The following is a 12,113-nucleotide window of genomic DNA, read 5'->3' on the forward strand; positions in this document are numbered from 1 at the left end:
AGAGTCTCATCCCCGGGATGAGGTGTAGACAGCTAAGGGCAAAAAGCTTAAAGGACAGTTCATTTCCCATTGCTTTCCAGGGTCTCGCTGTATTCATTCCTTTGAAAACAGAGGAAGCACCTAATGCCCTGAAAATCACACAACTGCTCAGATGGGAAGGGACCTTTGGAGATCATCCAGTCCAATCTCCCTTCCAAGGCAGAGTCACCTGGAGCAGGTGACACAGGAAGATGTCCAGGTGTATTTTGAATGTTTCCAGAGAGGAAGAATCCATGACCTCCCCGGGCAGCTGTTCCAGAGCTCTGCCCCCCTCCATGTAAAAAAGTTATTCCTCATGTTGAGGTGGAACTTGTGTTTTAGTTTATGGCCATTGCTCCTTGTCCCACTGCTAGGCACCACAGAAGACAGCCTTGCACCATCCTCTTGGCACTGACCTTTGAGATATTTATATGCATTAATAAGATCCCCTTTCAGTCTTTTCGGCAGATTAAACATGCCCAGTTCCTGCAGTCCCTCCTCATTTGAGGGCTCCAGACCTCGCATCATCTCTGCGGCCTCCGGTGGCTCCTTGTCTCCCTTGTACTGAAGACCCCAGAATTGGACAGAGCTCTCCAGATGTGCCTCGCTAGGGCTGAGCAGAGCGGCCTAAGCCCCTTCTACTCCTGTGCGGAGCTCAGCCGGGTGTCCGTCCCCTCGGTGTCCATGCCCCCGGTGCCCGCAGTGCCCGGCCGCACCGGGCCGTGCCGCGGGAACTACATCTCCCATGGTGCCGCGGGGCCGGGCGGAAGCGGGGCGCGCCGGCGGAGCGGAGCCGTGCCGAGCCCATGGCCGCGCTCAAGTACGCGGGGCTGGAGGACACGGACAGCGAGGAGGAGCTGCCGCCGGGCTGGGAGGAGCGCACCACCAAGGACGGCTGGGTTTACTACGCCAAGTAAGGGCGGGAGCGGGGCGAGCCCGCTGGGAGCGCTCCGAGCGCGGGGCAGGAGCCGCCCCTCACGGACGAGCGGCCGGAGCGGGTGCGGGTGACGCGGGGTCTGTGTGCGGTGCCTGCCCGCGGTGCCTGCCCGGCTCCGGGCAGCGCTGGGCTGGGGGTGCGGACGGGCTCCGAGGCTCTGACAGGCACAGCCGCCCCTGCGGAGCCCAGCCGCCTCCACCTGCCCGCCTGGGAATGATGCTGGGGCGGCCGGGAGCCGTCCCGGAGCTGTTTCGGTGCGCATCAGCGCTCCGTGGGCGAGCTTTCTGCATTCCGGTTAAGCCTTACACAATACTGCAGGCTGGCCAGTTTTCTTCTTTGTGGGAACAGAGAAGAAAGGGTCCGATGGAAGTTAAAAGCTGTGCACGCTGTTCCTCAGCTGTTCAGTACACCTTGGGCAAGAGATAAAGAATCGCATTTAGCACCTTCAGCCCGTGCCGCTGGACACGATTCCATCCTCCCAGGTTACAAAGGGAATGTGCCGCAGGGTGAACTATCTCAGGAGAATATAAGTTTATATGCTCTCCTCTCGTGTGGTTTCTGTAGCCATTGGGGTCTCCTTCCGTCTCTTTAAAGCCACAAGAGTTATTCCCTTCCACAGAAAAGTGGAAAAGTATGGCTCAGTCTCACCCGCAGTGAGTTTGCCTGGTCCTCCCAAATTCTGCTCTTAAAAACACTGGACAGAATGCTTTAGTTTATCCACACTTTGTAAGCACTGCAATTTCTTAGGTCAATTGCCTGTATATTTCATTCAACTTCAAAAGCTCTTTCAGGAAGGAATCGCTCAGTGAAAGCGACAAACCTGTGAAGTAACAAAGTGTTACCGAGCATAATTGTTACACAGTCAGTTCAACAGGCCGGTGTCTGAACTCTGGTGAACTGGACTGGTTCAGTTTAATGACTTAACATTAATATATCTTTACTGTCTGAAAATCTTGCCCAGTGTGCCTAAAAATATGTTGGACATGAAGAGGTGTTGCAGTGCTGCTGCCTTTAATTATACACTCTGTATCAGCGATACTTCTGCATATTCTACAAATTTATTTTAAACCTCATCACCAATATGCACTTCTAGCCAGAATAAGGTAATTTTGGTTTAAAGACTTTTAAAAGTATTTATGATGAGTTAGGTGTGCACACAGGTGGACAGCATTTGTTTGTCAGGCTGCTGTAATTCGGTTAAATATCTCCTATTTTCAGATCACACAGGTGCACTTGTGTAGTCTCAGCTCCCCAGCTGTGATCCCTGTAATACCATGTGCTGTCGGTGTGGGGTTGCTGTAAGAAGGGAAAGTTGCTTATTTGGAGTGTAAATCGCTGTTGGGCCTGTAGGTTATTTGTAGTTATTTATTGCTGTTGTCACTCTTTATTTCACACTTGGGCAGCTATCAATTTGGACACTCAGTTAATCCCTGCCTGACTCTTACAACTTGGTTGTTATTTAAAAATACTCAATGAAAGATGAGATTTTAACATTCAACTTGATTTCAGCACTTTGGTTATTTTAAGACCTTGTTTATGTGCATGTGACTTCGCTTATTAGTTTATAGTGCAGAAAATCTTATTTTGGAGTATTTTAATTCTCCTAGTGATTTAAATGAATAAAGTCTCAGAATTGAAAGAGAAGATGGGATACCATTGTTATATATAGTAAATAAATATCCTGCTAGCCAAGGCCTGTGGATAAACTTATCTGTCCAGTTACAATTGCTCATGTAGAAATCCAACTTACTTATGTTATACCTTACAAGTCAATATTGTTAGGCAGGAGTTTTAGAAAGGTGCTTTTGTAATTTGAAGACTTTCTAATATTACTACTAGCTGGTGATAAATTCTTTTCTTGCTTTTTTCTTCCTTCTGCCAAGGATCATCATCTTTTTTAGGTGTTTTCGGAGTATGTTAATGTTATTTAACCCAAGTTTTTGGGTTTTTTTCTTCTCATAAGCAACAAAACTTGGATTGGAAGTCAAACATTTATTTGAATTTTTATAGACTCCTGTGCTCTCTGCTTAGTTACTTATAGAACTGTGTCGATATTTTGGGTTACATCAGAAAGATTATTAGGCAATTTTTAAAAACATTAAACTTTTTCTTTTCCTGCAGCCACCTAGAAGAAAAAACACAGTGGGAACACCCTAAGTCTGGGAAGAGGAAACGTGTTGCAGGAGGTTTGTGTTAAACTTTTGTAATGAGCTGACGTTCTATTACAAACACCTGGTTCCTGCACAAAGTCGACTGATCTCATTTTCATCTCCTAGTTGTCACTGATTCTGAGCTTGCAGAATTAATCTGATTTCAGTGAGGTTTTACCTCTGTGGTTGTGTCTGTGTAGAGTGATCACTTTGCAGTTTTATGGCTTTCCTGTATTGCTCCATAAAGCCAAAGTACTAATTCCAGGTTACAGGTTTTGTTTTAGTGTGGCCTGTAAAACATATAGTCAAAAACTGGGGTTCTGTGTTCCTGGTGTCCATCAGATAATATTTATAGTTGGATTGGATTCTTCTGAGAAGGTATTTCATCAAGGAGTATCCCTGGCACAGAAGGAAGTCTCATTAATTTTCATGTTATGTGTTTTCCCCAACCCAAGTGAATATTTGTGCCAGAGCAGAAGGCAGACAGTGTTGCAAGGCACTTCCAGAGGAAAATGACTTCTCAAGGGCCTTGGATCAGTGCCTTAAATCAGATCTTCCAGAAGCTTCTGTACACTGTGGGCAAGCCATATTTCTTTTGGCATTGGTAATCTGACTATAAGTGAAATATTTTCGGTAAATATTAAATCAATCAAAGTGAAATGAGTACTTTCCAGCTAAGATTAGAAATACTGTGAATGCCATCTGTTAGATACTTTTGAAGGATCTTTTATATAAGAATTTCTTATGTAAACATGTGTTCACTTTTCTTTTATCTGTCCTTCCAACTTCATTGAATTATTTAGGTTTGATTTATTGTATCTCATGCCCACTTGAGGGCTCTGACCTTCAGCTTTTGGTATGTGTTACACATAACTTTTCCTATATGTTTTTGCTATTTATTTTAGCAGGGATACATACTGAACTGTGAGTAGTATAGATCTGTATGTGCTTGGAAGCACGGTTACATTTTGCTGGTTGTTTTTTCTTTGCTATTACATGGAATAATCTTTATAAAGATTTTTTTAGACTGTCTTTATACTTAATCTGCCAGTCACTGCACTTGTACCAGATCTTCTTTGTATTATACTTCTATGAGAGAGCAATTGTGTGTGATTGGGGAAGCAATCCTTCTTTCAAGTTCTGATATTCAAGGGCAGCAGGTAGCTGCACCACCTACAGAAAACCATGCAGAATTGTGTCTCATCAGTCTAAGAAATCACTTAAACTTCAATTTGAAGAGTATTCGAATGCCTGAAAATGAAGTGAATGTTTTATATACTTCCTAGATCTGCCATATGGATGGGAGCAGGAGACTGATGAAAATGGACAAGTCTATTTTGTAGAGTGAGTATCTCAAATTGTGGAGTGTGTAGAAAGAGGACAGCTGTGTTACATGCTGAGTAGCCTTCTGAGTTGTGATACTGTGACAATATCAGCTGGAAAGACAGATTAATAAATGCAGCTTCAGAATCCAAATGCAGTTATTGCAGTGTCTACTGTTTCAAGGACAAGTGTGGGGTCTTTTTATAGATGTACTAAGAGAACATGATCTTCTATGATCTTCCTTAATGTAACAAGATTTTTTTATTTTTTCCTCTGACAAAATTCTGCCTTGTATATCAGGGATTCACATGAAGTTCAGGCTTGTGAAGTATGAAAATACAATTATTGGTGGATGCTGTCACAACTGGAAAAAAGTTTGATGAAAAAAAGTAACTGGGATAATTTTAATCAAATTGAAAAAAAATTGATTTTTGAGTATCTAAATAATCCACTGGAATTGTACACAGTAGTGGTTGAAATACATTTAAAATCTAAATGCAGAGAAAAGAAGGGTTCAAACAGTTGAATTTTTGTGTTCTTTTGCAGCCACATAAACAAAAGGACTACCTACCTTGACCCAAGACTGGCCTTTACAGTAGAAGATAATCCAGTAAAACCTACTACTAGACAAAAATATGATGGGAACAGTACTGCAATGGAAATTCTCCAGGGTCGAGACTTGAGTGGGAAAGTGGTTATAATCACAGGAGCCAATTCAGGAATAGGTGGGTTAACATTGCATATAAGGTAAAATATTGCAAACTTTGTCTTAAAGGCTACTTTGGTTGTTTAAATATCTCTGTATTTTTGGTTTTCAAACTTGACTTGTGCTTTTTTCATATAAAACCACTAGTTAGAAAGGGGTTCTTTAAAAATGTGTGGAGAATTTGGAGCTTACAGAACAGCTACAGGAAAGACATCAAGTGCTGAAACAATTGATTTTTGTCCAGAAAAATATTAATGGAGGCATTTTGCATTATCCAAATATACAAAGGATGGCTGTGAAAGGGAAGGGAATTTTTTTTTTTATGATCTTGGTGGCTGGGACAGGGAGTGAGGTTTGTATGGCTGCAGGGCAGCTCAGGTAAAGTATTCAGAAAAACTTCCTAATGCCAGCAAGTAAACTCAGGTGAAGATTTTCCCAGTAGGCTGTGGAATTTTTATCTCTGAAGGTACTTTCAAGTAAATTTGATGATGAACTTGTCAGAATATTTTATTTGATGCTCCTTTAGTTCCAAGAAATACAATTTGACCTTTAGCTATCCCTGTTAGTTGTATTGTCTCACAGGTTCATAAATCCTTTCAGACACACAGCTTGTTTAGATACCTGTTAAATATTGCTGCTTCTGTAGTGGGTGAGTGAGAGATTCAGATAACTGTTGATCTTTTGTTGCCTCTTGTTGTTTGCATTTTTCTTTGTGATGGGATTGCATAAATATTGAAGGAGTCCTTATGCAAGTTATTTGGTGGTTTTCATTTTAGTTCATAATTTTGACTTAAATGCATTTTTGAGGACATTGGAAAACCTAGGAGATGTTCTGGAAAATGGGTTAATAGCAGGATTTATCCCTCTGAGTTTTCTTGGATTTTATTCCTTAATTATTTAAAGGAGTGTTACTGCACAGAAGTCACATGAAGAATTTAGAGCTTTTCTGTGCCTTGCAGTTTAGGCCTTAGCAGCACATCCTGCTGTCAGTGCCTGATGTGCTGCTACAGATTGGCACTGCAGTTGGGGCAGCAAGTGTTGTACTTGCCTATCTGAATGAATTTGGGCTTTCTAGTGAGGTTTATGTTCCAAATTCTTGGTACAGTGTTCCTCTACATTGCATCCAGCAGTACAGTTTGCTTTGTATGCAGCTGTGCAGTCTCTGAACATTTAAAGAATTACCTGGACTCAGAGGGATTTGCCTTCAGCAGGAGCAGAGCTGCCATTCAGCCTTGCTGAATGAATGGGAGATGTTTGAAATATGGCAAAAGACAAAACCATCACATATATTGAATTATTTTTCAGTGTTTCTCCCTTAGTTTATAATCTGGATTGGTCACAAGTAATCAATCATATCCTTGCTCCAAATCTCTTTTGCTTTGACACAGAGTCTATAAGTATGAAGGTAGCAAATTTCTGATTCAGATGGTGTTATGGGCTTATAACTTGAAATTCTTGCATATCTTGTTGCATTTAGTGCTGCTTTAGTTCTATGCAGTGTCTGATATTTCCTACCAGTTGCCATGGAGCATGGATTAATGAGCTGGTTCAAGGGGACTCTTAGCAGTTTTGGAGCTTATTTTGCAGTTAGTTTAGGATTTCACTGCTGTGTTCCACTTAGTGTTGTAGATATTCCTTTTAAATTTGTTGTGTACGTTGGAGGTAATAATTTCCTCCCTGAGTATTTTGAGGAGTAAAAAATTCCTGTGATTTCTGAACAGCAGAATGTTTTCTTTTAGAGGTAAGCGTAAATAATTTAAGGGAAATATTGTTGCTCATTAAGAAGAGATATTAAAAATACTGTGTTACTTGTTGAGCATTTGTACTCAATAATGCAAGGAAAATAACTGAACCTTTTGATTGTTGTCCAAATGAGTTTCAGTGGAATATTTGAAAATAATGAACTCTGGTGTCTGTCTATTTGTTGAGAAACGTTTCATTTCTGGATGGGTAGAACAAAGATCAAGTAGTCTGCAGTCAGAAAAATGCATTTTCAATTACTGCATTGCTGGATGCTCAAGATAAAGTTTGGAAAATGCTGAGAGTCTCTTGAAAGATGGATGAACATGTAAGTGATGTTTTTATTCATCCATATATTCTGCTTTATGATGGCAATGTTAGAAACAGATCAGCAAAGATTGAATGATATCTTAATTCACTTTATTTGTGAATCTAATACAGGAGCTTCTATGTAGCTTGTCAGGAACACTTTTTTCCCTTAGAGTTGAAAAATCTCAACTTTTGAAAAAGAGATGCTTGCTTAGTTACTGAGGGAATATTTTGGATGACTTCAGCAGTTCTAGGGTTTAGTGGTGTCACACGTTGCCTCATTGCCTTAACGTGTCTGTAAACAGGGACACTGTCTGCCCTGGGCTGGTTCTTTTCATTCCTGATTAGGAAAGTGATCTGTAAGAACTTCCTAGATTATATACCCACTTTCTTAACTTAATCCTTAAAACTGCTGTGGAATGTGTGAGGGGGAAAGCTACTAAAAATTACATTTATAAACACCTAATTATTTTTGATTACCAACTTGGAAAAGGTTAACAAATTATTTTGTTCTTGCAAACAAAGAGATCCTTGCAACTCAGGAGTTATTAGTGAAATATTTTACTTTTTATTTTGGAAGCTTTTTCTTCTGACAGTGAAGTGCAAGTATTCTTTAGGTTTTCTTTGTTCATCTGTTTTTTTAAGCTCAAAAAAAATTTTAGTCTGAATATCACATTAGGAAGTTGAGATAACTTTTGGTCCCAGTAGAGCTGTTGTATTAAAAGGACAGACCTACTGAACAGTTCATTCTTGTGCTGTTAGTCCTGGTTTTAAAAGGTATTTAAACATGAATAGTGTAAATTGGTCAGCTGGTTCTGTCAGTAAGATTTATTCCACTGGGAGGTATTGGTGTGTGCAATTTTGAGTGTTGTTTTTCTGTTTAAAGGTCTCAACATGAGCTTACAGAGAAGGACCTTCCCCAGCTTGCTGCTGGTATGAGCTGATTCCTGCTCACCAGTGTTGCCAGTAGAGGTCTGTGTTGCTCTTTGAAAATACTGAACAAAAGCAACCTGGTGCTTATTGCTGTTCTTAGGAAATGCTCCTGTAATTCTGTTGTGTTTTTAATTATTAGGGCTAGAATTGTAAATTTATATAAGTGTGTCAGCAGTTCCTCTAGGTTTAATTTTACACAGAGATGTGGTATTTTCAACTGTATGTGTAAGCAATCTCAAATTATACATTTTTTTAAAAAATACTATAACTTAGTTTTAGTATCAGAGAGCCAGTTGTGTAGCTAATATGATTTTCTGATTTATATAAAAATTGCTGTCTGTTTTTAAGGCTCATATATGATCTCTATGGGACCACAATGTGTTCTGGTTTCTGTGTCAGTTGCATCTAACCCAGTGACTGTGGAGTGTGTCTGAATGGAGAAATGCAGGTGGTGTTGCAGAATATAATGGAAGGGCAAAAGGGGTCTGTTCTGTCCAGTCAGGCAGATTCCACAAAGTAGGGGAAAGTGTTTCTTAATGCTTTTCCAAGATTTTATCAGAAAAGTGTATTGATAATCACAACCAAGCAGTTGCTCAAACTGGGATTCTAATTTTTCTGCTAGATGAAGTTCAAAAGAAGCCTCTTCATTGCTTTTGTAAGCGATGACCAAAACAACCAGATTAGTTTTTTTTCAGGGGCTAAAAAAAATCCAGAATCTCCAGCCACAGTGTGGCTTGCTGTATTGCTTTCCTTGATTATGTTTTAGATGATGTCCTCAAAATTATTGTTGTTTAGTGTTTTGTTGGAATTATTTTTTTTTCTGGCACTTCTACATCTGTGCAATGGAGAAGCCTTAGCCAAGAGAGAAGCTGTGGATTAGGTACTAAATCAGTGCTTAAAACATGAGGGACTGCTCCAGGAAAATTTTGGTGTGTATATACATTGGTTGTGAGAAGTTACCATGGGTCTTTTATTTCTTGTACAGAACTTCAGAGCAGTGTTAGCAACCTCTGTGCAAAAAGTTGGGAAGTGTGCTTATAATCTATCTCAATTAAACATCTGCTTTATGATATAAAAAAATGTTTTCAATGACTGACCATTTAATATTTTATAAATGATAAAAGTTTTCCTTTTTTATTCTTATCTCTTGTAACGTTTTCCCTAATGTCTTTCTGAGCAACTTGGTCTAGTGGAAGGTGTCCCTCTCTGTGGTTGGGGATTGGACTTTGTGTGATCTTTAAGGTTTCTTCCAACCCAAACCTTTCTGTGATTAGGTTTTTAGCTTAAAAGCTACCTTGAAATAGTAAAAAAAGTATTATTACAAAACCTGTGCAAATTAGATTGCAGAATTATCACTGAGGTTTTGAAACTCTAAAAGTCTGATTACAACTAAAAATTATTAGTACATATTAGTAAAAGATGACATGTTCTATTCAAGCATGTTCTTACAAACCAAGGAAATGTAAAGCAACCTACTTTTTTCTTCTTAAGTACTAAAATAGATTTAGTAGCTATATTCTTTCTTTATTTAAACGTTGATTTATGTCACACTCACAACTAATTTGCATCCCCTTAGTCAGTAGTTGAGGATCAGGTGTATGAAATCAGAGGAAAAGACTTCAAGCTTAAACTCTGCTTTGAGCTCAACTCTCAGAATGGGGCCCTTGCAGCTTCTGAAATGTTTGCATATTTCTCGAGCTCCATTCCCAGTATTAAATGTTGTAGTTAATTGCAGTGAGGGTTTGTATATAGACACAAACAGCTGAACATTGTGAAACTGTGGAAGGTGACACTTTGACAATGAGTGTCTTGATAATTTCCTTAGTATTAATCATCATGGTAACAGGTAGATTATTAGGTTTAGTTCACACATGGTGCTTTTGTTAGCAGTACAAATGATGTGGCTCTGTAATTTATCCTGTGCCACTCTATCACCTGCACCTTCTTGTGAAATCTCTCTCATATGGGACATTATTTGAACACTTTACATCTGTGAGCAATGTAGAATGGCTCTTAGATCCTTCAGTTCCCAGTATAGCAGAGACATTTCTGAGTCCCTTACTGGAAAATAAAGCAAGGATTTAGAGCCCATGACCATTTATTTTTGCCATCACTGTATTATATTAGAAGAGGAGCTGTTTTCTTTAGTTTTTTGCTTTTTTTTTCTTTTCATCAAAGTAGCATAAAAATAAGTGAACGTGTCCATAACCAATACAAAGCACGTGGCCAGGCTGCTGTGCTGTGCTTTTGTACTTCATAGTGGCAGAAGGTAATGAAAGTTTGTTTTGTGGGAGAATTCCTGAATTCCTGATTTCTGAGCTGTCAATTCTGTGTGTAGCAGTGTTTGAGCACTTCCTATGTTAGTATTGTTCTGAATCTTTCTTGTAGTTAAAAAGCAGAATCTACCTTGAGATCCTTAATAGAACCAAGTGTGGGTAACCTTTGTTGTATTTCTTAGGGCAATTAAGTGATCACTAATTGAGTAATGGCTATTTAAGCTACTACTTGTAAGAGAAGAAAAATTAAATTTTTAAAACTGACCCAAATTTTGTGTGAAGACTCTTTAGGGTCTCTAATAGATGCTGGCTACTTTTCACCACTATGCCCTAAATCTATGGGCAATGGAGAAATTAGAAAAGTATGATTAAAATAATATTTTTATTTCTGAAGGAATTAAAAATTGACTGCTCTGTACCTGCAGAGAAGAGAATTTTGTGAATATGGGGAGCTATTGTAGTTCAGAATTTGCTGAGGTTATTTGTGTGTGACAGCATTTTTACTGAGACTTCATCAGCCTTCAAAAAGAAGATAACATTTGCTGAATCCTAATTAGACCAGTGAATGGTCTAGTTGAAGTGAAACTCTGATCATATGGGAGGAATTAAACAGACCCTTCACATATCACTGAGTGCTTGATTTTATTAGTATTAGTCTGACTGTCTTAAATATGTTCATTGTCTTTTGCTGTGCTGCCTGGAGTTTGGTGGTCTAAGCCCACAGATGTTTGTCTGTCAGGAAGGAATTATTCAGGTCTAGTTTTGAGCTAGATTGCAAGTTTTCTTTGAAAAATGTGCACATTTTTCTTTGAGAACACTGTTTATATTCTAATTTCTCTCTCCTGTTTCGACATTAAATAAAGGTTTTGCTTCTACAAAGGAACTGCTCAGGATAGCCTTTGTTTCAGATTCATTTTATGATTTCTTGCATGGTTTTGGAATTTCTCTTGCACTGGAACACCTGAGCTTTGTCAGCCTTGAAAAAGTCAGCTTGTTTTTGTTGGATAGTTTGTTTTGGAAAGAGGGAAACCTCTGAGACAAAATACATCTGTCTGCTTTTAGTCCATATTTTTTATTTTTCTCAATTCTGTTCATATGATGATTTTAAGATTTCTTAGTGTAAACTTCTTTTTTTATGTGGCTTATTATGATGAACAAAGAGCAAGGTGTTTGCTTTCTAGTAATTATTATTTGCATCCTGTTTCTTACAAGGACAGAAAAAGGAATGTGAGCTGGGGCAGCAAATTTGTGACAATACCTCTGGAATGGTCTTTTCCCCAGTTTAGTGAAAAGAGTTTGTTGTCCAAAGCAAAATTCGTGTTCATTAACTTATGAAATCCTGTGGATGAATAAAACTTGTGCCTGTTTTTTATTAAGAGTTTCTGTGCACGGTTCTGATGTAGCTCAGTGGTGCACAGAGGAGGGATTGATGGGGTTTTGCTGAGGGGATGCATCTCACGTTCTCAGTTCAGAGCAGAACTTGTGGTGAAGGAACTGTTCAGCCTTTGCATGGCTGCAGCTTTCCATGCTGGAAGTGTTTGTGTGTGGAGAACTGCAGTGGTGCTTATTTATGGAGGTTTGGGCTCAAAGCTTATTGTGTGGCAGACAGAAAGAACAGCAATATCTAAGCTTGGGTTATTTTTCTTGGCCAAGTCCTAGCTGTCCGGAGAATGTTTTCATGGGATACTTTTGTATTTATTGGGCTTTTAAAAGCATGGAAG

At 39.3% G+C, this 12,113-nt stretch overlaps 1 protein-coding gene across 2 annotated transcripts in view; it reads left to right on the forward strand.

Annotated features, from left to right (window-relative positions):
• Positions 1-785: 785 nt before the first annotated feature.
• WWOX (WW domain containing oxidoreductase) overlaps positions 786-12,113 on the forward strand; it is a 475,749-nt gene continuing 464,421 nt past the window's right edge. For both annotated transcript variants that reach the window (XM_088172060.1, XM_014889031.2), the window contains exons 1-4: positions 786-931; positions 3,077-3,141; positions 4,392-4,449; positions 4,975-5,153. In XM_088172060.1, coding sequence (XP_088028186.1) covers positions 825-931; positions 3,077-3,141; positions 4,392-4,449; positions 4,975-5,153 — 409 coding nt within the window. In that variant the 5' untranslated portion in view covers positions 786-824. The remainder of the gene's footprint in view (positions 932-3,076; positions 3,142-4,391; positions 4,450-4,974; positions 5,154-12,113) is intronic.

This window comes from Sturnus vulgaris, chromosome 12 (genome assembly GCF_052056855.1).
Source record: "Sturnus vulgaris isolate bStuVul1 chromosome 12, bStuVul1.hap1, whole genome shotgun sequence".
NCBI lineage: Eukaryota > Metazoa > Chordata > Aves > Passeriformes > Sturnidae > Sturnus > Sturnus vulgaris.